Source organism: Anticarsia gemmatalis, chromosome 29 (assembly GCF_050436995.1).
Source record: "Anticarsia gemmatalis isolate Benzon Research Colony breed Stoneville strain chromosome 29, ilAntGemm2 primary, whole genome shotgun sequence".
NCBI lineage: Eukaryota > Metazoa > Arthropoda > Insecta > Lepidoptera > Erebidae > Anticarsia > Anticarsia gemmatalis.
In genome coordinates this window covers 3,716,472-3,740,817 of record NC_134773.1, presented here as the reverse complement: position 1 = coordinate 3,740,817, position 24,346 = coordinate 3,716,472, and the positions used below count along the sequence as shown (strand labels likewise).

General features: G+C 34.2%; 3 protein-coding genes across 4 annotated transcripts; 2 read left to right on the top strand and 1 right to left on the bottom strand.

The window, feature by feature from the left end:
• Positions 1-586: 586 nt before the first annotated feature.
• On the bottom strand, positions 587-24,250 carry LOC142985192 (uncharacterized). Of its 2 annotated transcripts, none has more exons than XM_076133223.1 (5): positions 23,911-24,250; positions 2,031-2,114; positions 1,666-1,743; positions 1,265-1,342; positions 587-968 (listed from the first exon to the last, which is right to left on the bottom strand). In XM_076133223.1, the coding sequence occupies exons 2-5, from the start codon at positions 2,099-2,101 to the stop codon at positions 896-898; spliced, it is 300 nt and encodes a 99-aa protein (XP_075989338.1). In that variant the 5' UTR covers positions 2,102-2,114; positions 23,911-24,250; the 3' UTR covers positions 587-895. The 2 variants fall into 2 exon arrangements, with proteins under 2 accessions (XP_075989338.1, XP_075989337.1); XM_076133222.1 differs by lacking the exon at positions 23,911-24,250 and adding an exon at positions 2,434-3,417.
• LOC142985150 (hemolin-like) lies at positions 9,881-14,812 on the top strand. The gene is made up of 6 exons (XM_076133148.1): positions 9,881-9,955; positions 10,161-10,217; positions 10,635-10,767; positions 11,462-12,067; positions 13,616-13,818; positions 14,450-14,812. Exons 2-6 carry the CDS (start codon positions 10,169-10,171, stop codon positions 14,710-14,712), a joined length of 1,254 nt encoding a protein of 417 aa, XP_075989263.1. The 5' UTR covers positions 9,881-9,955; positions 10,161-10,168; the 3' UTR covers positions 14,713-14,812.
• LOC142985232 (protein TEX261) lies at positions 15,132-21,338 on the top strand. Its single transcript, XM_076133268.1, has 5 exons — positions 15,132-15,279; positions 16,070-16,149; positions 16,548-16,769; positions 17,356-17,467; positions 18,383-21,338. The coding sequence occupies exons 1-5, from the start codon at positions 15,210-15,212 to the stop codon at positions 18,499-18,501; spliced, it is 603 nt and encodes a 200-aa protein (XP_075989383.1). The 5' UTR covers positions 15,132-15,209; the 3' UTR covers positions 18,502-21,338.
• Positions 24,251-24,346: the final 96 nt, after the last annotated feature.

The window sequence follows — 24,346 nt, the reverse complement described above, 5'->3', positions numbered from 1 at the left end:
CCACGAAACAGGATAAAGATGGTAAACAATAAAAATGTTTTTTCATTTTTATTGCTGTCATTGGCAGAATAAGCATACTGTCGTGATCGCCATTAGACAATAAAAAAGATATCTGAGTGGCGCGAAACGATCTAAAGAAGCAGCCATTTTGCTATTTTTTTATTTTATTTTGTTTCATTAAAAACTTGTAAAACACATAAAACTTGCATTCTTTATCTTGTTTCGATGGTCTAATTATTATAAATATAATTATGTGTACTGTCAGTAAAACTAATTTATTTTATACCAAAGATGATAATAATAGGTTCAACTGTCATTAGAAACTCATGTGTACAATAAAACATTTATCAAAATTGTGTTATTATTTTCTAATATTCAGTAGGTAAAGTAGTGGACTCGGTTTACTTTATGCTACTCATTTAATAAATAAACTCGTGACATACTAACAGCAGCGCCATCTAGTAGGTCCAATTTGAAAACATTCAAAACAACCGGAATCGGTCCAGCCATTTAAGATATGGGTGACAAACATATTTTGTAAACATAAAAATACAGATTTTTTTAATTTAGTAAAACAATCTTCAAATCACAAACGATAATATTTTATTTTGTTCATACTCCTAATTTGTCCATAATCCTATTAACAATAATTACAATATTACAGCTACCTACCTATACTTACAAATTTTTTTACAAGTCACTGTACACTGGCTATGCAGCAACAATTTAACAGAACTTAAAAATTAACTTCAAATAAATATATTTTCTTCTATATCATTCATTCTAACAACCAATTTTACGGCTTAGGAAGTTAAATTCCTTCTGATAAGTTTTCTAAGTGGTATAACCAAGTTTAATTTATTTTTTTGTTATCCCATTATTTATCTTCATAAGTTTAATAATAATTTGTTTCTGACGCAAGGTGAGTTACTGAATATGCTGCCATCGGGTTTATACTGGGCGCGGTGCTGTAACGAAAAATACAAATTAGTTAAATAATTTCGCGAAAAAGTTTCTGAAGCGCAGCTTCGCTTGCGTCACATAAGAGAGAATGGGTCAAAATTTTCCCTTTTTTTGTAAAATTTTTGTTGGTACTCTGCTCCTATTGGCCGTAGCGTGATGATATAAAGCCTATAGCCTTCCTCGATAAATGGGCTATCTAACGCTGATAGAATTTTTCAAATCGGACCAGTCGTTCCCGAGACTTGTGCGTTCAAACAAACAAACTCTTCAGCTTTATAATATTAGTATAGATGTTACTCACTTCATAGGTACAGCTGAAGCATGCTGTGTTAACACTTTAGGACGAGGTGCTTCTGATATCATTTGAAGTGTCATTGTTCTGAAATTACAAAATATAAATAATATCATTGTCATTTGATTCTAAACTAAGCAGAGCTTGTACTATGGTAACCAGACAACTGATAAACATACTTATATACTTCTAAATACATACTTATATACATTAACAACTACAATCACAAATAAATAGAATGCATAGAATTGTTTCTATTTTCTTATTAAATAGGCTATTTCACTTTTTCTGAACATAGCAACAACCTCTGCATAGAAGGCGAAACATAATAGACGGAGATGTAACAACGACGTTTCGTTCCACCACACAAACTATTTTGTTTTTTAATTCTTAAAATTTGTGAAACATACTCATTGTGACTGTTTTCTCTGGACCCTTCTGCAACTCTTGCAGCTATATCAGATCTATTCGCAGCAATCTGTGTATTTCTGAAATATAAAATTGAGATGTGAGAATATCCAAAAACTATTTTCATATATCTAAACTTCTGCAACTGATAAAATTAGATTTATTTAATTATTTAAATAAAGAACAAACAAATAAAGACAGATCTAAACTTTTATAAAATATCAATTTATAGTGTAACCAATTTTTTTTTTTCTGTTTTGTAATTTTAAAAATTACATGCTACTGTAGGTTAAGAACTTAAGATTTCCTATAAATTAAACAGTTTTAGAATATATTCTGAAGAATTAACATTAACTTTTATACTTACTGTTGAGGATCATCATCAAACACTTCACATTTTAGTACTAAGTCCCCTGTAGTGTGTGGCTTTCTGTCCATTGTTGGTTTAGTCCTGTAAATGTATAAATATGAATTAAATTCAAAATATTTTAATTGTTACTAACTTAGTAATAAACATGATGTAAGATGAAGTTTATCATTCAGCTGCATCATCAATATTTCCAGAATTTAAAAATCGTAAATCATACTACAAGTAAATAATGCATGAAGATTCTTTTTTTTTTAATACAAGTGCTTTATTTTTATTGTTAACTGTTGGAGCCAGCAAAGGCAAGTAAACTCATACAGCCGGGTCGAATTGTTGATAATGCTAATATTCAAAGTTGCCATATTTGTTTTATAATATGTAAAATAGAGGGTTATTTACTCACTCTTTCTTAATTTTAATTTTCTCTTTACTTCTATTATTTTCAGGACAGTCAGGAGATGGAAAATACCCTGCTTTTATACCTAGAACTGGCTGTTGGACAACCGAACTGCGATTTTTTTCACAATTAATAAACTTATAACCAAGCCTGTCTTTAATTATTCTCCATAAGGTACTCCTTTGACCAGCGAAATTTAATTCTTCTTTCGCGGTCGCGAGAACTTTTCTAAGCGTAGGTACTTCCTGTGCTTTCATAAAACGATTTATTATTTCTTTAATACCAAAGACTAGAGAGTCGTCTATAGGCAACCCTTTTCTTCCTTGTATTTTTTTTAAACCTGTGGTAAAGGCAATCGTATCGGATGCCGATGACCCATCTTGTGATTCTGTAATTTTTTTCGCTTCAGTTTTTATGTTTCGAAGAGTTCGTTCGGAAATGCCTGTAGCCATAACTGCCCGTTTAAATGCCTGGTCGAGAGGGATTAAAGGGAATTTGTTTCGCTTCTCGTTTTCGAAGAAAGTCATAACCTTTAGAACTATGTTACGAGCATCGCAAGATAAGACCTTTCCTCGACCCATTGTCGCACTGTATCAACCAACTTCATTCGATAGTTAAGCCTGAATGGAAAATTATGTCACATAGAAAATATTGAACTAATATTGTTAAATGAAAAAGTAAACACAGTTGACGAAAACATAAAAACACCAATTGTTGACAAATTGCCAATCTGACATTATTGACACTTGACATATGATTGTTCGTTCAGAAATATATAAATAATTTTAATAAATAATAAGAATACATACTTTTATTGATTATTCATCCGCACCAAATCTGGTCATCATGCATGTTATATTAACTACAATTATATCGTAATAAATAAAAAAATATACAAGGAAAAAGAAACTAGCCTAGATCAGTTTCAATTTCTATCATCTTCAATAGATGGCGTTCAGGGCTATTTAGCTTCAAAGAGTTTACTATTATCCTAGAGACGCCACGGGTTCGATTCCCGTTTTTGCTAATGAGCGAGATTTACTTTTTAAGTTAAGTAATTTCTCTATTTTCGTTGATAAAAATGCTGTTGAAAATGTGACATCGAATACAACTACTACAACAATAAACTACTAAACAAAAAATAATACTAAACTAGCGGTTAACTTAAAAAATACGTATTTAATGTTAAGATAACATATAAAAAAAAACAAACAGAAAGATTTTTTAAGAGCTACTTACTTTTACTTTTTGGTACTTTTGATATGTGACAACTACGGCTACGTCAAAATAATTTTTGCGCTGGCACAAAAAATAAAAAATGGTATAAGTACGAGATCAAAAATTTCCTCCCGGGGTTCAACGACCTATTAACGGTTAATTACTATCAGGTTTCGGGTACCGAATATCTCCTATACGTATAGTAATTAGAATAACGATATTTTATGGCTTAGCAACTCTGCTTAAGGAGACAAAATAACATATTTATTTTGCTAAATTTAAAAAGTATACCTATCTACTTATTTTTTTTTATTTACAACCAATGTACCACTGCTGGGCAAAGTTTCCTGAATAATGGAAGGGTTAGGCCTTGAAGAATGCACCACGCGGCTCAAATGCAGATTGTTTTTACATTTTCTTCTTTAATAAGTTTTGACACTGTTTTAGAAAGACGGCCGCTACTTTTTTTAAATGCTTATTCTTGACTATCAAACAATACCACAAGCGCATTTATTTTAGTTGCTTAATACTACTAAACGGCAGTCCTGTATGACAACATGTATGGATGCAAAAGAAGCAAGGAAAGTTTGTAAGGATCATAGCAATTGACGTTATTTCACTGCCTTCTGTGTAAAACAGACGAGATTTTATGCATATTTTACTTTTCTTTCTCTCACAAAACTCTATTTTCCTCCGCAACGGCTGTTATCTTTATGATAATCAATGACATTTCGTCACAGGCCACTCAATAATGTCAACATTAACGAGGTACTTTACCGTACACTCTTTCTAGGAACTGTTTCTAAACCAATGTTGTGTTTTCCTGTTAATTAAACAATATTTTTAAGGTAAGTAGACTGTGTTTATGTTACAACATACATACAAAAAAATTATGCCTTGTTCTCGTAGAAGCATCTAGGCCGAACGTCACACGATTCGTACAAACTTCCTTTGCTTCATTCATAACCATTATCCATACATTTTGTAGGTAATTATTAAGTTTAAATTTTTCTTTAAATAATATAATTATTATTAATGCAGTTCTTTTTATGTAGTTTTCAAGTCAGTTAGTACCTACATTGGTAATTTGTTTAGCAATATTTTTTGTAAAATATTTGTAGCAACAACGTCATACTGCAAAGTGCAAAGGCATAATGTTTTTAATTTTTACTCGGGAGAATTTGAGAAGTTTACGACATCTTTTATCTTCATCGTTTATCACCACGCAGAATGGCAGGAAAATGTTAGTATAATAGAAATGCAAGTTAAAATCTGTTTTTTCCTGTTAATCTACATGGAATAGATAAATGTTATCTGCAGGTTAAAAGAGGATAAATAAACAATAAAACATGTGCACGTTTTAGTTATTAACATAAGAATTTGTTGTCAGTTAGGGAGTCCCCTGCGAGATCAGCTGATGAATACAAAAGCGGCCATGACACTAAACAAACCAGAGACTCCAAATGTATTTTTTTTTAAATTACATTGAATTATTTATTACACTCGAAGGATTATGTATATATAGAAGGTAGGTAGGTTGCGTTAAAAAGTGTCCTTAAAATGTCTTCTTAACTTTCTATAAAATATCTGCGCGGCATACATTACCGAACGCACTATAAAGGCAGTTAAGTCCTACTATTGGACAGTACCTACTACCTACCTTATAGGTTAAAATAATAGGTATTGACTTTTGTTTTTTTTAATTAATAACTGTCCCATCGCTGGGCAAGGGTCTCCTCCCGTATTTAGGGCGGGGCTAGGGCCTAACCACGCTGACCAAGTGCGGGTTGGAAACTTTACATGCTCTCAAGAAATGCATTAATCAACTTTTTGGCACTTTAACATTATTTATTGATTACTTATCTTTATTATGTAATTTAAAATAAGTAAATAAGAGCAAGTGGGTACAATTTACATATAAGTACAAGTAATCTTATATATGAAAATTCCATGTCACAATGTTAGTTACCTTAGTCCTTCGAAACGGCTTAACCGATTCTCATGAAATTTTGTAAGCATATTGATTAGGTCTAAGAATCAGCCAACATCTATCTTTCATACCCGTCCTAAGTGACACTACTTTTTTTTTTATTTATATGGCAAAACAACGATGGTCGGGTCAGCTCGTAATATACTTTAAAAGTACATTAACTATTTTATATGAGTACGATTAATTTTATAGGTTATCTGAGTTATTGGTCCCGCGTCGTTAATTTTGTATCATAAAATTAATTGATCTTCTGATAATAAAAACAGGTTTGTAAATGATTTGATTGAGATGTAGTTGACTTTTCCTTATTTATAAATGTGTTAGAGGGCATACTATTAACCCATTACTGTCCCACTGCGGGGCAAGATTCTCCTCTCGTAATGAGAGAGGGTTGATACCTTGAGTCTACCGGTCTACCACGCTGACCAAGTGCAGATTGGGGCCTTTGCATACCTTCAAGAACTGCGTTAAATGGTTTTATCACGATGTTTTCCTTCACCATTCTAGTTAAGACAATGCCTGCAGCTTCGCGGCTAATGCTCAGTTTCTGAGTTTATTTAGCGGTAGTTTATCTATTCAATAGCTTTTTTATGAGTTTTAAAGCTATTGAATAGATAAACTACCGCTAAATGTACCTCAGAAACCGGGGGTATAGCTTATATGTTAATGCAGGTTATAAACTTCATGTTCGCTCATCAAAATGTATTTATATGGTGGTCGCCACACCACTACCATTGCGGCGGCAGGTCGTGGGTTTGATTCCTCCACGGAACAATTTTTTGTGCGATCCACAAAAAATTGTTTCAGGTCTAGTTGTTCTTTGTGTCCGTTGTATGTTTGTAAAAGTCCCCGTGACATAACCGCATTTCATTGTGCGGGAGTTGTCTTTTTAACAATAAAAACGTATTTGTTTGAAGAGTGTACGCATTGACGTGTTACCTGCCTACACTACCTAAAGTTTTAAGACTCATATATCTTGAACAAAGGAAAACACTACAGTTTCCTTGTATTACGAGTCGCCGGTGAATCCCAGGTCTAGTAATTGTAAACTTTATACCTAGATCCTCCTGTATTGTTCAAAGTGCGTCAAGGTGACAAGGCTAAGATGTCCACCATTTTGATTTTTTATTTCCCGCCGGAATCAGTGTTATAAGTTTGATTAGCTGTTCGTCTGAGGTCTGAGCGTTTGTAGCCCAAATAAACATAATTTTATACAAATTCCTACTTATTTAAATATCCTATAACACTTTAATAGTTAGTAACAGATTTTTTTAACTGAAAAGAGCGCGCAGCTGCGCTCACCTTACGGAAGATGAAAATGTTTGTTTATTTATTTACCTTATTTCTAACTACAGGGAGCAAGGGAAACACCTAAGAAAAAAAGTCTGGTGCCATTAAAAAACTTCTTAAAAAAAGGTTTCTTTTTGTTTTAAATAACTACCTACCTAGGTAAATTATTGCCTACTTTGGCTATTCACTGCTAAATAGATAACATAATCTGTTATCATCTGCTTATCCTGATAATAATTCCTCCATAGAAATAGCCCATAGGAATGACCTGCGTAGGCGTAAACGACCTGCACTAGTCCGAGCAGTTAGTTTTATTATTTCTTATAGCAAATATGTAACATAATAAGAATGAAAAAACAAGAAATAGCAAGTCATGTAGCGGCTCGAATGTGTATGGACATTTTTTATGTAAGTTGTTTAAGTCACAGCAACGGCGCCATTTTTTTTACCTCTCCTATTCTATTAAACATACATATTATATATTATATGTTACTGTAAAAGCCCGAACTGTGGTAAATCCTAAGATTTTCCGGTAAAACCTAAGATTTACCAACTCTCAATGGTAAAAGTCCGAACAAGCCGGAGTTTAAAAACTATGTTACGGTCTTCCACGCCACAGTTCGGGCTTTTACAGTAACATGTATAACATCACACCTTTTTCCATAGGGTAAGGCCAAAGAACGTCACTTGGTATGATCCTTATAAACTTCCCTTGCTTCATTCACATCCATACATGTTGTAGTTCGAGCAACCATAATAAATAGAGACAATACTTTATTTTTATATACATTTTACTTTAAAAAATAATAAACGATAAAACCATGTAAATAACGATTCGATTTTGAAAAAAATAAAAACTTTCTCATCTTTTTAATTTCCCGCCAATTTCTCATAAAAAAACTGCCATATCTGTCAAAATAAATGAACTTCGTCGTATAAAGTTGACAGTTGTAAAATAAAAACATAGCTGCCATGAACCGCTTCCCGCGTGCGAAGGGTTCATGGTCAAGGAGTAAAGCTTTATTAAGGCGTTTTTACATGAGCGGTTGAACAATAATATTATTTTTTTTATAACCCAGGCCTTTGACAGACTTTACCAGTAGTCAGAAGCTTGAAAGTTTAACAACCAGTCTTACCGAGGGGTATCGTGTTTTAAGTAACTGTGTTGTGGAGGTCCGATAGGCAGTCGCACCATGTAAAATACTGGTATTCAGCTGCATCCGATGAGACTGGAAATCGAATCCAAGGTAGTTGATAGAAAGGCTAGACTGATGTTGAGTTAGAGTTAGTTACATATTTTAACTGTGGTTCAGTTGCCGTAAAACTGTAGCAGACAAAAATTAATTAGTAATTTAATCGTTTTAATTAATATACCTACATCAAATCACGCCTTTTTTCTATAGGATTAGGCAGAGACATAAAGAGCGTCACTTGGTACGATCCTTACAAACTTTTCTCCTTACATTTTTTAATTATTGCAATGATATGATATCACTAATGTAAACAGGCCGTAACTTTTCTTATATAAAATAAGATGGCAGTATAAAGATCCGTAATTATTGATTTTAATTTCCTTCATTTCCGGTCAAACTCAGGGCCAACTGGCCATCTGGAAGCAACTCTATAACTTTTGGACGAATTGGGTAGTTGACTGAGTTAACGAAAAATTATTAACTTGTACTCGTAAAAGGTTCATCCAATATGCTCAAGTCATGTCATTGTTTCGTAAATAACGTTAAAATTTAAATTGTTACAGACTGAAACATTTTATTATGCACTCATTTGATCCCAATAAAACTGCGAAAATGTGACGTCACTATGTCGTAGTTCTATTTATACATAAATGTATTTTAATATATTATCATAGAGAGCATCTGAGTTGACTGGTAGTCAACTATTCTAGTACGGAAATATTAAATAAAAAATTAAATCAGTGCCTATGTGGCCCAGACCTTATTCTATCGCAAAACAAAAAAGTTGTCCAAGAAAATTAATTTCTTTTTATTTTATTCGCGCCAACAGGTTTCAAGACGAGTTCGTTCCTTTTTTTAAAGAAATTAGATTAATAGACTAGTGTTACCAGGAAACATTAATATTGTTTCTTCTTTACCTATTAATGTTATTTTAAATTAGTTCATAAACGTGATTGCTTTTGAAATCAGGGCGTGTTTTTTATCAATATTATAAATTAAGAATGAAAACATGATAATTATATTCAATGATTTTAATGTTATGACTCTGTGGCGCGGTTGGCGAGGTCGCGGGTTTGATTCCTGGGTCGTGCACATTTTTATTGGTGTTTTCTAATATAAATTAGAATAATTTTCAATAGTAGCCCGGAGTTTGGTAACGTGCCCAGTAAATGGCAATAGACTCGCTCCCTATTACATAGGACTAACATTGTTAATGGCGAAACGTGGGTGTATTTTGTACACCTCTTCCCAAATCTTCGGGTATAAAAATGTTGAAATTACTTTTTTTTAAAGACAACTCCCGCACTAAGATTAGTTCTTGCGTCGCAGGGACCTTTACAAACATACAAACAACAGACACAAAGTAGGTACCTACAACCGAAACAACACCAACAACATTTGTAGATCGCATAAATATTTGTTTCGAATCGAACCCACGACCTCCCGACGCACTAGTATTTTGGTGTGGTGACCACCTTAACTATACTACGCCACGCTTCTTTACCTAAGTAAAAAACATTTTCAGTATTTTAGAAGTAGATTGTTAGTTCGATGTCATAAAATCTAGTGTTAGGCCTAACAGGAAAACAACAAACTGCTCAGAAAACTTCCCTTCGGAACAAAAACATAAATACAAATCGTAATTAAATACTCAACATTCATTTCCATATAAAACGTGCTCCATTTTTCTTATATTATTTACCTGTTTCGTAACCCGTATAAGTCATCTTATGCATACATATTATTATCATAACAAAAGTGATTCATTTCTGAACGATATAAATACGCGGGCTCCGCCATGACAACTTACAGTTTCCCGCCAACAGCGAGTTGACTGGTGCGTTTTGAATTTCGAATTTTGATTTTCTTTTTTTTGTATCGGGCAAATTAAAAAGGATTGCAAAATTATTTTTAAACTATTTCCTATTATATAAGTATTGACAAAATTGAAATATTTTGCAATAAATAAATAGAATATACTTAAGGTAAAGCTCAGTCTTTAATTCTTTAATTTTAATTATTAACAATCATATAATTTTCAGTTGTGAAAATGAACGCCATACAAAGTAGTATCGTCTTCGCGGCGTGCATAATATTATGTAAGTATTTTACTCAAATTACCTATCTATATATACATTATGAAATATTCCTCTTATAGATTCTATTGCCAATAGTTTACTGAGAGCATACATCAAATATCTTACGATAAGGCTCTCTAGTGGTCGCGAATTATTTAATTACCTAATATCGTCGTGATTGAACTCCTATAAAAAAAGCATCCTTAAAAGCAAAAAGATTTAAAAAAACTAATTTCCAAAAAATGTCGCGTTTCATTAGTTTCTTTTAACTTTCCTCGGTTTTTAGTTTATAAAAAAAGCACTGAACTAAGTTGTCAGCGCAAAAAAATACATAATAACAAAAAGAAAATTAACCCTTTACTGTCCAACTGCTAGACTAATCTTCCACAATAAAAGAGGTTTTATGTTCAATGACTAAATATTATTGATTTTATCCAGGCGCGTCTCAACCAACCAAGCCATCATCTCTCCCGGTGCTGAAAGACCAGCCGGCTGAGGTTTTGTTCAAAGCTGATAACTACTCCACGGTACTTCTAGAATGTGTTACCGAGAGCGAAGAAAAGGATGTCAAGTGAGTATTATTATTATTATAATATTTTTAAACAAATTATATTTATTATTTACGCAAGAACATTTACAATTGGTAAAAAGTATTTCAACTGAACTAAACAATATTAATAACTACTTACTGCTGACGCCATGACGCAGTGGTTAAGACCGCTACCATTGCATCACATGGTCGTGGGTTCGATTCACAAATAACACATTTCACACGGAATAATTATTTGTGCGATCGATATGTATGTATGTATGGTAATATTATACCGATGACAATTTTACTCCATCTTTATCGATAAATAATTACAAGTTTAAGTTAAACAATTACTTTTTTATGACATGACACAATATTATATTACTTTAGGTACTCAATAGTTTCCTTAATGGTTAATCTTATGATTTTATAGATCTTAGAAAAACCAATAAATACGACGAGGAAAACTACATTGTACATACATACATACTTAAAATCACGTCTTGTTCTCATTGGGGTAGGCAGAGACCAAAGAACGTCACTTGGTACGATCCTTACAAACTTCCCTTGCTACATTCACATACATACATGTTGGCAAATAGCATACTGCTTATGGCTCTTTGGAATCAAAATTCCCACGGGAATAGAATCAACGGGATAAAGTTGTACTATACCTAAACGAAGTCGGGCCCGTCCACTAGTTAAAAAATATTATAATAACTTTATTTCACAGATACTCCTGGTTCAAAAACGGTTCACCGTTCGACTGGAAAGCGCTCGGCCATATTGCCGAACGCGAAGGAGAAGGCAGCATCATGTTCTTCAACCCTCAACCTTCAGACGAAGGTGTCTACCACTGCCAAGCGAAGACCAACTACGGAACAGCCAGTACTAGACCTATTGCGTTAAAAAAAGCATATATAGACAAGCCAGCAGCCGTAGCAACGAAAGAACACGGCCCAGTTGTCGGCAGACCTTACAAATTAGACTGTGTTATACCCAATTCGTATCCTAAACCGACAATAACTTGGAAAAAACAGTTGAAAACTGATGCCAAAGTTGCAGAAGAGATTCTGGATAGAAGAATCACTTTGTCTCCAGAAGGCACGCTTTACTTTTCTAACGTCACTAAGGAAGATGTGTCCCCGTTGCATGATTATGTGTGTGTGGCCAAACACCCTGCGGTCATTGGAGAGCTAGTTTTAGCTAAACATAATATTAAAGCTCTGATTGATGATAAGGAAGAGAATAACGGAAACCTTGTCCCTCAATATTTGAGCAAAGATATGGTTGCGAAAGTTGGTGATACGACCATGATTTACTGTATTTTTGGCGGCACGTGAGTACTTTTTTCTTCTTTTACCTTAGTTATTATTTTAGTAGTATTAGTGGTTTATAGAAAATAATTTTGTGATTTCATTACTTTGTCTGAAACTGATGTCATTTTGTGCTTTATTGTACTTCTCAGACATTTACGCCCTTATTTATAAAGGAGTCAAGACTTGCCCATTAGTCATGGCTTACTAAAAATATTTCTTTCAGTTAGAATTCATTTTTTTGTCGAATCAATACGTATCTTTAATAATCCGATTTTCCACCGCATTCCGGAGGGCTAACTTCAGAATCTTTTTACCCCCTAATTAAGTTTAGCCTTGAGTACACAAAGCTATCCAAATGTGAAGTTTTTGCATCCTTGTTGTAAGTAACTGTTTTTAAACAACTGTCAGACATTTCATCACGATGTTTTCCTTCACCGTTATAACAAGTGATCATTATTTTTAATACACACATCGCTTGGAAAAGTGAAGCCTTAGCTTTTAACGGACTATAATAAATTGAAGCAGATGCTTAAGTCACAGTTATATTTAAAAAAAATAAAACCAAAAAATTAGATTCGCTCATGAAATATATCTTCATTTATCATTCTTATAACTACATACAGTACACAAATAACGAAAACCAATAAAGTAGTTATAAGTATGCAGTTTAGTACTATGTTTACTAAACGCATATAATAATAAGTCACATTCATCACTACAAATCACTTTACAACTATTTGAAAACAATTTTTTAATTGGCAATAAAGTTGAGAATGTTTTTTTTATCATGTTTATGCTTCATTGTTTGATAAAAAAAGTTATTTTTGTTGATTATTGTATCACTGGGTAAGGGTCTCCTCCCGTAATGAAAGAGGGGTTAGGCCTTGAGTCCACCAAACTAGCTAAGTGCGGGTTAGAGACTTAGAATTTCCTGAAGAATCGTCTACGACATGCAAAGGTTTATCACGTTTTATTGTTGATTTATTTTATTGGTTCTTCTAGCAAAACATAATTAAAATTGCAGAAGAAATAGGGCACTCTGATTGCTAATTGTGACAGCTGACAATATTATGCTGCGATAACTTTTTAAATGATTGTTTAAAAAGTGACGAGTCAATGAATTTGAGAATCTAATTCCGTCTGATTTTGCATTATGACTTATTATTTTTAAATATTTACATTTTAAAGTTAACGGTTAATAATATAAAAAAAATAGAGAGCCTGAATGTCAATTTACCTATAAAAGTGTATATTTAAAAAGTATATAAGTATGTTTATCAGTTATTTGGTTACCATAGTACAAGCTCTGCTTAGTTTGAAATCAAATGACCGTGTGTGAGTTAAAAAAAAACCAGGATATTTAAAAATAAAACTACCTAATTTCTATAAACTACATTTACCTACCCATGATAAACATTATTCATAAGTAGGTATGGTATAATTCATATTCAGTCTCAACTATAACTATCTGTCTATAACTACAGCAATATGACAAAAATTAAATAATATATATTTGCACTATTTCTATACCCAGTACCCAGCCAATGAACAATTCTTTTCTCCCACAGTCCCCTAGGCTTCCCAAACTGGTACAAAGGCGACAAACTCATCGAGGGCAAGCACAGTGACCGCGTGACTGACCACAACCGTACGTCAGGCAAGAGGCTCCTCATCAAGTACACTTATATAGAAGATGAAGACACTTACACCTGCAAGGTTGACAATAAGGTCGGAGGACCCGTGTCTCATAGCATGAAGTTGACTGTAGTCAGTGAGTATTAAGATTTTTCATGATTTTTCAGCTATTACTCCGTGTTTCAACCTTTTTTTAGGGCACTAGTCCCTAATATCAATGCTGATCTCGATACAAAAGCGTCTTATTTCGCTAAACTTAAAGTGTGATGAAGCAACATAATACAATATGGGCAGGTGCGCCTTTTCATGCTGATTTCGACAATAACTTTAACTCAATTTCCACAAAAATCTTTTCAACTATCGGGGGCAGAATGTACGTTCGGTTTTGTCCATACCTATATTGTGTATCTGTATGTATTCGAAACTCGAAAAAAGCTTAGTGGATTTTAATGCAATTTTTATAAAAAGATTGAGTAGTTAATAATTTCAATATCTGTTAAGGATACAATACATAACAATCAGAACGAACATAATATTTTGAAAATTACATTGATATTTATTCAGTGAGGGAATCGAACCTAATAATCTAATGCACTATTATAGCGGACCATCTTAACCTGTAGACCACAGACGTTGACAATTTTGAATTTGACTTTCTTTAAGCCTTGATATAATATTTTTAATTTTAGGTAATTCAAAATAGAACCTATACAAATGTCAACAGCAATTCCACAACACGCAAATCTTAACTATGACTTTTTCCACAGGCGCACCGAGATTCCTCAAGAATCTGGACAAGCAATTAGACGTGAAGGATTCCAACGACATCCAAGTGCCTTGCAAAGTGACCGGCAAGCCCGAACCTAAAGTAACTTGGACTTACAACGGCAAACCTATTGAAAAATTATCTTACAAAGATGGAGTTCTGACAGTTCCTAAAGTTAATAAAGCCAGCACTGGTTATTACGGCTGCAAGGCTGAAAACGAACATGGTATTGTCTATGCCGAGACCCTAGTCAATGTGGTTTAAACATAGTTGTACCGGAGGAAGGATTAAATTAGTTGTTATGTAGGTATTTATGTAAAAATAAAAAAATAATAAAAAAGTAAATAAAAATATGAGAAAAATATTTTATGTTTTTGATTTGTGACCTTGTATTTGATTCAATTAATGAAGTTTAATAGGGAAAGTACACCAGATGGACGAGTATGTATTATAATGAGAACCCCAAAATTGCAAAGTAGGTTCCTGGTCTTCATTCCAAACATATCATTTTTGTATTGTATGTCAGTTGGAGTCGTCTGAAGAGCAAAACTTTTAAATAGAAAATAATATTTCTGTTCAACCCTATTAACGGAAACGAGCGTGATAATATAGAAAATAATATAGAAAATAAAAATATAAATTAAAATTGGCAACATTTTGTAATTTTGACACTGACATTCGTCAATGACAAGTGACAACGCGTATAACCTCTAAAAGTTTTACGAAAATTTTCAAAACAAAGTAGAAAAATATCGAAAAAGATGTATTTTCTTTATTTAATGAGTTTATTATCGTTTGGGGTGCAGGCCATATTTGTTACGCTAGCTATAGGTGAGTATTTAACAGTTTTTAAGTAGATGTTATTTTTAAAAACTCCAAAATTTCTAGAAAGACGATCTTAAAGTACTTGAAGACGCTGAAAAAATGATATTTCCTTAGATTTCTAACGAGAAACGTTGTTTAATTAAATTTTATCAGCATCTACGCAAACATTATAACATATAAAAGTCATAAACAAAGATCTTCTATGATTATTTTTTTATTTAATACGCAGTGGATTTCTTATTTACGCCTATGAATAATTGTATAATATACTTTTTTCAAATTATACATTTCAAAAGAAATAGATACAAATTAATATTGTTGACTGTTAATTACAATTTATATTTTCTGTATTGATAAAAAAGCAATATTTATTTCGATAATTTATTACTTCTGATAAAGATAAATTTTATTAAGACAGTCTCATATTTTCCTTTGTCAGTTGATACTATATAACGAATAAACATGGCGTTAGCTCTGATTAGTTATACAGTGTCTTGTCAATAACAATCAATGTATATTGGCAATTATTTATTTATCATTTTATCTTCACTCATATACAGTTACAACATTGATTGTAAGTGACAAAACACTGTATAACTAATCACAGCTTACAATCTCCTTCTGGACTCCACCACACTTTCATCAGATAATATATTTGATAGATAAAGTGATACGAAACATTAAATTATCTTTCATCATCCATTTGATAAGCTAACCAATATTTATCCAGAAGCTGTAAAACTGGCTATCAAAGCAATGATCTTTAAGATATAGTATATTTTCATGTTATTTTCAGCGGCCGGCTTGTATTACTTAGCTGAATTAGTAGAAGAGTACACTGTAATGGCCAAATATGTTATAAGTTGGCTTGTTATAGTAAGTATATGAGAATATTTCGTTTATAAAACTTTAACAGAGAAGAAAAAAAAAATTTTTTTGTTAATTTAAAAAAGACTACTATCACACTAAGAATAGCTTTTGTGTCGCGGGATCTTTTACAAACATACAAACAACGGACACAAATTACAACCAGACCTGAAACAATTATTTGTGGACCACACAAATTGTTCAGTGTGGAAATAGAACCCACACACTCACGACGCAATCGTAGCGGCGTGGCAACTTAAACCACTGTGCCACAGAGGCAGTCAATATAATAATTATTCATCATACAAATAACTTTTCCATGTGGGAATCAAACCCACGACCTTTCTACGCAACAGCGACCTTAACCACTGCGCCACGGAGACAGTAACTATTTATTTCTATTTCAGATAACAGCAGCACTACACATAGGCCTCCTAATCTTCGAAGACTTCCCGTTATACTTAAATATACTAGGTCTCATTCAACAGTGTTTGCACGGAGTCCTATTAACTGATTTTCCAGTAGTGAGAGTGTACAGTTTAACGTTTGTTACTGCGGTGGCCATGCTGATAGGACACCATTATATGGCTTTCAAGTTCTTTGGAGCGGTATATTATGGGTTTTCTGAGGTAAATATAAATAAAATAGACAACTCACACAGGGTCATTTGATTCCAAACTAAGCAGAGTTTGTACTGTAACCAAATAACTGATAAACATACTTATATACTTCAAGATACTTAACTATTACTACTATTTAATAATAATTTATATAGTATATGCTATTATTTAGTCTGTGTAATGGGTGTGTAATGCCTCGGGTTCGATTCTCGAGTCTGGCTATGTCATTTTTTAGTAGTTTTATGAATGTGTCCAATTGCGGATATGAATATTTGCTCGCTCTTCTCATAAGGCTTTCCCTCTTTTCGAGCTAGTAGTAGATTCAGTAATTGTAACGACTATCATAAGTGTCAATATAACCTAAATGAATAACCCCCGGTTTCTGAGTACATTTAGCGGTAGTTTATCTATTCAATAGCGTTTTCTTTGTATGAGTTTAAACACTATTGAATAGATAAACTGCCGCTAAATGTACCTCAGAAACCGGGGGTAAATGACTTGGTTTTGACCGCCCGATGCAAGGGAAATAACATGGCGACAATCTTAACCACTGCGCCCCGTTGTCATTACATAGAACTTGTTTTTTAATTTTCAGGTGGTCGCCTACTTCACGCTGTGTCTATGGATGGTACCGCTAGCATTGTTCGTTTCTTTATCAGCTAATGATTACGTGTTGCCCACTACTGGAGAAAAACAACCTTTACTTAGTGAGTATTGTTTGTTTATACCATCCCACTGCTGGGCAAAGATCTTCCAGAATTGTTTGTCGTATGGTTAGTGGTCAACCTAGTATCCAAAGTTGTTCAAGCCACCCTTTGACGTCGCTTAACGACTGTTATCTTAGTAGATTACAGCCGGGACCGACTTTTACGTGTCCTCCGATACACGGAGACGCCCAGTTCAAATATCACTGCGGTCAACCATCTCTGGGATGACCGCGCTAAGGTTGCTTAAGTGCTTGTTCACGTTGGAACTCGCGGGCGCGGTGGCGGGCGCGGTCGCGGGGACGTGGCGATTTGTGTTCACGTTGGCCGCCAGGCGGGCGTTTGGCTCAAACTGGCTCAAACTGGTTGATCTTACTTGACATCGCGCCCGCCACCGCTAGTTCGACGTGAACACACACGAACATCTTCACTTGTTTGATATTGGCGCGAGCGCGCCACGCGGGCCGCGCGCGACGCCGCTAGCTCGCCCGCGACTTAGACCGCGCGAACGGTTCGTACGTGAACACTTCGGTACATCGCCATATGTTTGATATTTCGCGACCGCGCCCGCCACCGCGCCCGCGAGTCAACGTGAATGAGCACTAACGCACAGGTCGTTTACCGACCGGTGAGCGCAAGTTCTGGCAATGGGCGCCTCTATCTTCCAGAATTAAGATATGCTCATAGGTAGTTGCGCTCACCGGTCGGTAAACGATCTGTGGGTTAAGCAACGTTAGCGCGGGTATCCTATAGATGGGTGGCCGGTGGTATTTGAGTTGAGTATCTCCTTGCTTAAAGACGGTCCCGGCTGTTGTCAATTAAGTGGACACTGGCCTATCCCCTCCCCTTGCCCAGCAGTGAGACATTAAAATTATGAAAATTACTGTTTATTTACTCAATATTTTTTTGTATTTTCAGGTGACAACAACGTTCTAACGGACTATCTTTCTAGAAAGTCTAAAAGATATAGTTTACTATCATTCTTTAGTTTCGCAAAAGATTCTATATTACCGCAGAGGAATAAGAAGGCGTTTTGAATGCAATATATTTTTGAAGACGCATATCCGGTTATATATCTGATAGTCAATTTGTTTGGTTGGATAGCCAATGTATATGGTCGGATAGTCGATACATTTAGGGACATTGTTGATTTATCATAATAGATAGTCGATATATCTAATTGGATAGTCAATATATCTGATGAGATAGTCGTTGGAATAGAATTTTATGGCGTATAGCCGATAGTATAGATAAAGCATCCCTAATTATATCTTACCAGATACTATCCAATATCTCAAAATATCGGATACTTAATGTTACAATTAAAATTTTCATATAGTACAAAATTGTATAGTGAAATTTACAGTAGAATAATTAGGGCCAGTGTTACGAGCTATGAATAAGTCTCAAATAACCTATTTAATAGATAAAGCGACAGCAAATCTAAATAAATATAATAAAACAGTAAAAATGGCGTGTCTGTACATTTAATATATTTACAAAAAAATCAATGAGGGGGCTTAGGAACAGAAATAGAACTAAAATCGACAAAATGTCTATTTGTCTGTATGTACGCGCTAATATATGATAAAAACAAAATATTTTATAATTCCTCTTGATAACCTAACTGAGACTTATCCAGAAGTTGTTAAACAGTAAGTATTTGTAGACCATTTGTATTGCCTTAAATTTTGTAACATTAAGTATCCGTGATAGTCAATACTCAAATCGGATAGTCACCGGATATTCGTCGTAATTAAAAATATAAATAATTTCAATATTTAATTTCTGTGCTGTTCTGTGTGTTTGTAGAAACATTTTTTTATATATTAGTTAGTTAATAAATAGAAAAAAATAGACAATATTGGAAAAATGCAATAATTGAGTGTTCGTAGTTAAAGCTAGGCAAATACTCGAGTGTAGTTTGATATGTTGGCCGACAAGTTGGACAACATGTTTGCTGACAATTTTGTTGGGGAACATGTTCGGTCTTTGTTGGACTAATTTGATTACTTTCGTTAGTCTTTTTAAGATTACATACAAATTATAGTTTTTTAACTTTTACAAGATATTTTTCAGTGAATTTGATTATTTTACAAAGTTTATGCATATAAAGATCTGGAAAATATAAAATTTGCGACTTAGTCACTTTGTTTGAAGTTGGACAACATGTTGGATCCAAATATTGTTGGACAACTTGTCGGTTAACAATATATCAAGTTCCCGCGAGTCCATAAAGATGCTATATTTATAGTAAAATAAAGAAAAAATACTGCCCCATATGTATTTAAATAAAGCTTATTTAAAAACATGAAATAATTAATTAAATTACTCAGATAAAAGACGATACTTATTTATTTACTGTTTTTGCCAACCACACGGGATAAAGAATGTAACCAAAGCTTCATGGTTTCAAAACATTTTTATTTGAATAAATTACTATAAAGTTCGAATCATCATGGCTTAGCCTTTCTTCCAAACTGTTGGAGTCGGCTTCCAGTCTCACCGGATGCAGCTGAATACCTGTGTTTTACATGGAGCGACTGTCTATCTGACCTCCACAACACAGTTACCTGGGATTTAACACGATACCCTTCGGTAAGACTGGTTGTCAGACTGACAAGCTTCTGACTATTGTTAACGACTGCCAAAGATCTTCGAAATTGACAGCCGGGACCCACAATTTAACGTGCCTTCCGAAACACGGAGGAACTCGATATGTATAAGATGGTCACCCATCGAAACAATACGTGTCACTTCGAACGCAATCCAAACGGGGAATGAACTTGTTCGCAAAATGGCGGACCAAATGTTGTCAAATACTGTAATGGCTGCTTTCGTGAACCACGAAACACACATCGACGGTCCGCTTGTTTACGTTTTTTATCTCGTTTGGTTGGCCTTACTATAATAAACTGGTTGTAAGCTGTGATTAGTTATACAGTGTTTTGTCACTTACAATCAATGTTGTAACTGTATATGAGTGAAATACACTGTGTAACTAATCACAGCTTACAACACGTTTATTAGTAAGATAGTATGTCTTTGACGCTTCTAGTCAATTTAAGACGGAAATGTAGATATCTATTTAACATAAAGAAGCTTAGATACTAAATTTATTACATAAAGCTTATAGAACTATGTTCACGCTAGAATTATAGTTGCAGTAGTTAGAAAAGTCCTGTAACCTATTAGGTCGGGGAATAAGTCTTTTCGCATTATAGTATGTATGAACTTGTAATAAAATATTGTCTCTACACAAAAAAGCTCGATATTTGGGTACCTCACGAGCTCACTGAAAGAAACCTAATGAACCGTGTACTCATTTGTGATTCTTGAAGCCAAAGAGATTTATTACAAGTTCATACTTACATACTATAATGCGAAAAGACTTACCCCGACCTAATATTTAAGTTTGTGGACGTGAATATAGCAACAAGCCAAGATAATTAGATACTTGAGAGTAGAATTTTGATTGCCTCCTTGGCGCAGTGGTTTCAGTCGCCATGCTGTTACCAATGCATCGGGAGGTCGTGGGTTCGATTCCCACACGGAACAATTTGTGTGATCCATAAGTTAGTGTTGACCACCAACCATACGATAAGAAGAAAGGATTTACGTCTCGCTTTCTGCACAGCGGCTTGTTGCTATATTCAGGCACATAAAGTAAAATGTAGCGTATGATTTCAATAGAAAGTTTTGATATTTTGAAACTAGAGGGCGTTAAAGTCTATCCATTTTAACTCATAATTATTTATTTTTATAATTAAGATAGCTAATTATTGACCGGGTGATTTGTTCTTAGTATATAAGATGTATATAAACGTATTTATATATTTTTACCTTTCGGAGTGATAATAAAGTATTTTAAGAAGGTTTGCAGTTTTATTTTGACATTTAAATGAGCCTGAAATAATGATCACTTGTTATAACGGTGAAGGAAAACATCGTGATGAAACATTGCATGTCTGGGAGTTGTTTAACACAGTTCTTGAAGGTATGTAAAGTCTCTACTTTGTCAGCGTGGTGGACTCAAGGCCTCATTATGACAAAAGACCCATGTCCTTCAAGAACAGTGTTAAATCTCTTTCATGGGGTTTACTATAATTTAAAGAAAGTCAGCCTGCGACCACGGCGAGTGCAACCTGCGCCGAAACGTCAGGCATCCTAAGGTAAAATGCGTGTTCGCGTTAATGCCCGTATTCTATTATACATTAAATATGCATTGAGAGAGTTTAAAAATTATGTTCGCACAAAATGTAAGTTGATTCTTACCATGATTTTATTCATTTCCGAGCTTAGTTTGAATGAAATTTGAGTCTTCTAAACCTACTCATCTCGATAAAGTTCGCAACCAACACTTCGATTAATACACATACATAATTAATAGGAATCGAGCATCGATGTTGTAACAAAACTAAGGATTAACGAAACATTGTAGGTCTACAGGCATGCAAGGTTTCGGCAAGCTTGTATTGAGAAATATTCTTATCTAGCTTATGAAACACTAATAGTATTTTCCCCATTACCAGAAAATTCTGCAAATTATTATAAATTAAGTGAAGTGCAGCGACATTTTAAGTTTTCTATAAAGAAATATCATCGGACAACTCACACACGGTCATTTGATTCCAAACTAAGCAGAGCTTGTACTATGATAACCAAATAACTGATAAACATACTTACTTATACAGGGTTATTTGTAAAATTCTAAGAATCTATCACTAGATAGCTAATATCCTCGCGGGACAAGATAGGTAACATCATAAGCAACAACTTTTATTCTATGAGTTCAGACATAACTCAATACATGAAATAGAAACTGTTTTGTAACTTAATTTAAATCTTATGATTTTACTCTCTTTGCTACATAATTATTTAGTTAAAAGGAATTTGAAAGCTAAAATTGTTTAGTCTTTTCGTTTCTTCCAACTGTCTTGGAGTTGGCTTCCAGTCTCACCAGATGCAACTAAATACCAGTATTTTACATAGAGCAACTGCCTATCTGACCTCCACAACCCAGTTACCAGGGTAGAGTCATTCGGGTCAAGTGTGCGCACTTTCACCTTTGGGACCACATTGTGAATTAGAACAGTGTAATCAGTAAAATAAAAGTAACATATCAAAATAAACATTTATTAAACTACAATTTGGAAGACAAACTAAATCTGTAAGTATATTAGTTTTCATTCAAACAGACAAAAACAACTGAAAGTCGGAATGCGATCACTTGACCCGTGTTGTGGGTAAGTGTGCGCACAGCTATGGGGTAAATAGACGCACTTGGGGCAAGTGAACGCATTGGTTAATTTGACCGAAATTAATGATATTAATTAAATTATTTCACCAAAATTATCTAGCCTTTGAAGTAAATTTAATGAAAATTAACCAGAACCAAACATCTTCTTCTCAGAAAATCCAAACACAAAACCAACAAAACTACTTGAACATTCTAGGTATAAATAGAAAAAAAAAATAATCAAATGAAATAATTTGTACTGTTTCTGGCTTAAACCGACCTATTGAAGATGCAGCTACGTTTAATTTAAGTCTTTTGCGAAGACATAACTCGCTTATACCAATTGCTTTACTTTTACCCTGTTCAATTAGAGCTTTTGCTTTAGCGATTTGTTTTAACAGTCGCAAGTTCAGGTTTTTTTCTAATATAATTTCGAAGCATGGCGCTACACTAAAACAAATAAGTAAATAAGAGTTTATTTGGTACAAAAATTATATAAATTTATTATTATCTATAAGAATCCGGGCAAGTGTGCGCGTGCGCCCACTTACCCGCGCACACTTTCCCGCAGGCCCCAAAATTGAATATAAGAACCGCTGAGTCCAAAGTAATGAATATAACTTTATATCACGCTTACAAATTTCAACAACAATAACCATTTAATTAAAAAAACATGACTTTCCTGGTGTTGCTTTACAATCTTGTGTGTCAGAATGTTTTCCAAACAATAAGAAAGACACAATCAAATGGCCTAAAACAGTTTTTTGCGAATAAATAAACAACAAAGCGTGGTGCGGCGCACTGACATGTCGCGACTAGTTCACGTCACTTGCAGCTACGATTGACCAAAACAGTCACCCCCGCCCCCTCACCCCGATCAGAGATATAGGCCCCGCGCTCACTTACCCACTGCGAACAGTTACCCCGAATGACTCTAATACTACGATACCCTTCGGTAAGACTGGTTGTCAGACTTTCAAGCTTCTGACTACTGTTAACGACTGTCAAAGATCTTTGAAAATTACAACCGTGAATCACAATGTAACGTGCCTTCCGAAACACGGAGGCACTCGATATGTATAAGATGGTCACCCATCCACATAACAACCTCGACAAGCGTAGCTTAACCTCAAAGATCGATCTGCGCGGCCGTTATTACTTAGTTACGAGCTCCCTTAAACTTAAAATAATATTAAAGTAACAATACCTTATTAGTAGCCCGTTTTGTCTTCCGTTTCTTCCTTGGTCACATGCTGACTGATGTAGCTGCCAATCGTCTTCTTGCGGCGCGAGTTTCAACGCCTACCCTCACATTTTCACTCTTTTCAAATTGTTTCAAAATGCGGGTACTTCAACACACAACACTAATAATGTCCACTACACTGTGTTTATAATCGCTTCATACTTTACCAGGCTTAGGACTGGCTTATTGTTGTATTAAAAACAAATAATTAACTAAATACATTGATAAATACGACTACGGTAGATTATAAAGGACATATAGCGTGTACGCATTATAACGACTGACTGGCGACTAAATAAATATGTCAACTGTCAAGTTGAAGGCGCTCCCGCCCCACCCCTAACCCCTTACGTCACAGGCGCCGACGCGACGTTTGATTAGACTTGCTCAACTATCTATG

What these genes read in the sequence shown, in the direction of transcription:
- LOC142985192 (XM_076133222.1), bottom strand. Translation starts at nt 3,008, where the DNA reads ATGGGTCGAGGAAAGGTCTTATCTTGCGATGCTCGTAACATAGTTCTA. An exon ending in AAAATTAAAATTAAGAAAGA is followed by an intron (nt 2,115 to 2,433) that starts GTGAGTAAATAA and finishes ATACATTTACAG; the next exon opens with GACTAAACCAACAATGGACA. An exon ending in AGAGAAAACAGTCACAATGA is followed by an intron (nt 1,343 to 1,665) that starts GTATGTTTCACA and finishes TTGTAATTTCAG; the next exon opens with AACAATGACACTTCAAATGA.
- LOC142985150 (XM_076133148.1), top strand. Translation starts at nt 10,169, where the DNA reads ATGAACGCCATACAAAGTAGTATCGTCTTCGCGGCGTGCATAATATTA. An exon ending in CGCGGCGTGCATAATATTAT is followed by an intron (nt 10,218 to 10,634) that starts GTAAGTATTTTA and finishes GATTTTATCCAG; the next exon opens with GCGCGTCTCAACCAACCAAG. An exon ending in CATGAAGTTGACTGTAGTCA is followed by an intron (nt 13,819 to 14,449) that starts GTGAGTATTAAG and finishes CTTTTTCCACAG; the next exon opens with GCGCACCGAGATTCCTCAAG.
- LOC142985232 (XM_076133268.1), top strand. Translation starts at nt 15,210, where the DNA reads ATGTATTTTCTTTATTTAATGAGTTTATTATCGTTTGGGGTGCAGGCC. An exon ending in TATATTATGGGTTTTCTGAG is followed by an intron (nt 16,770 to 17,355) that starts GTAAATATAAAT and finishes TTTAATTTTCAG; the next exon opens with GTGGTCGCCTACTTCACGCT. An exon ending in AGAAAAACAACCTTTACTTA is followed by an intron (nt 17,468 to 18,382) that starts GTGAGTATTGTT and finishes TTGTATTTTCAG; the next exon opens with GTGACAACAACGTTCTAACG.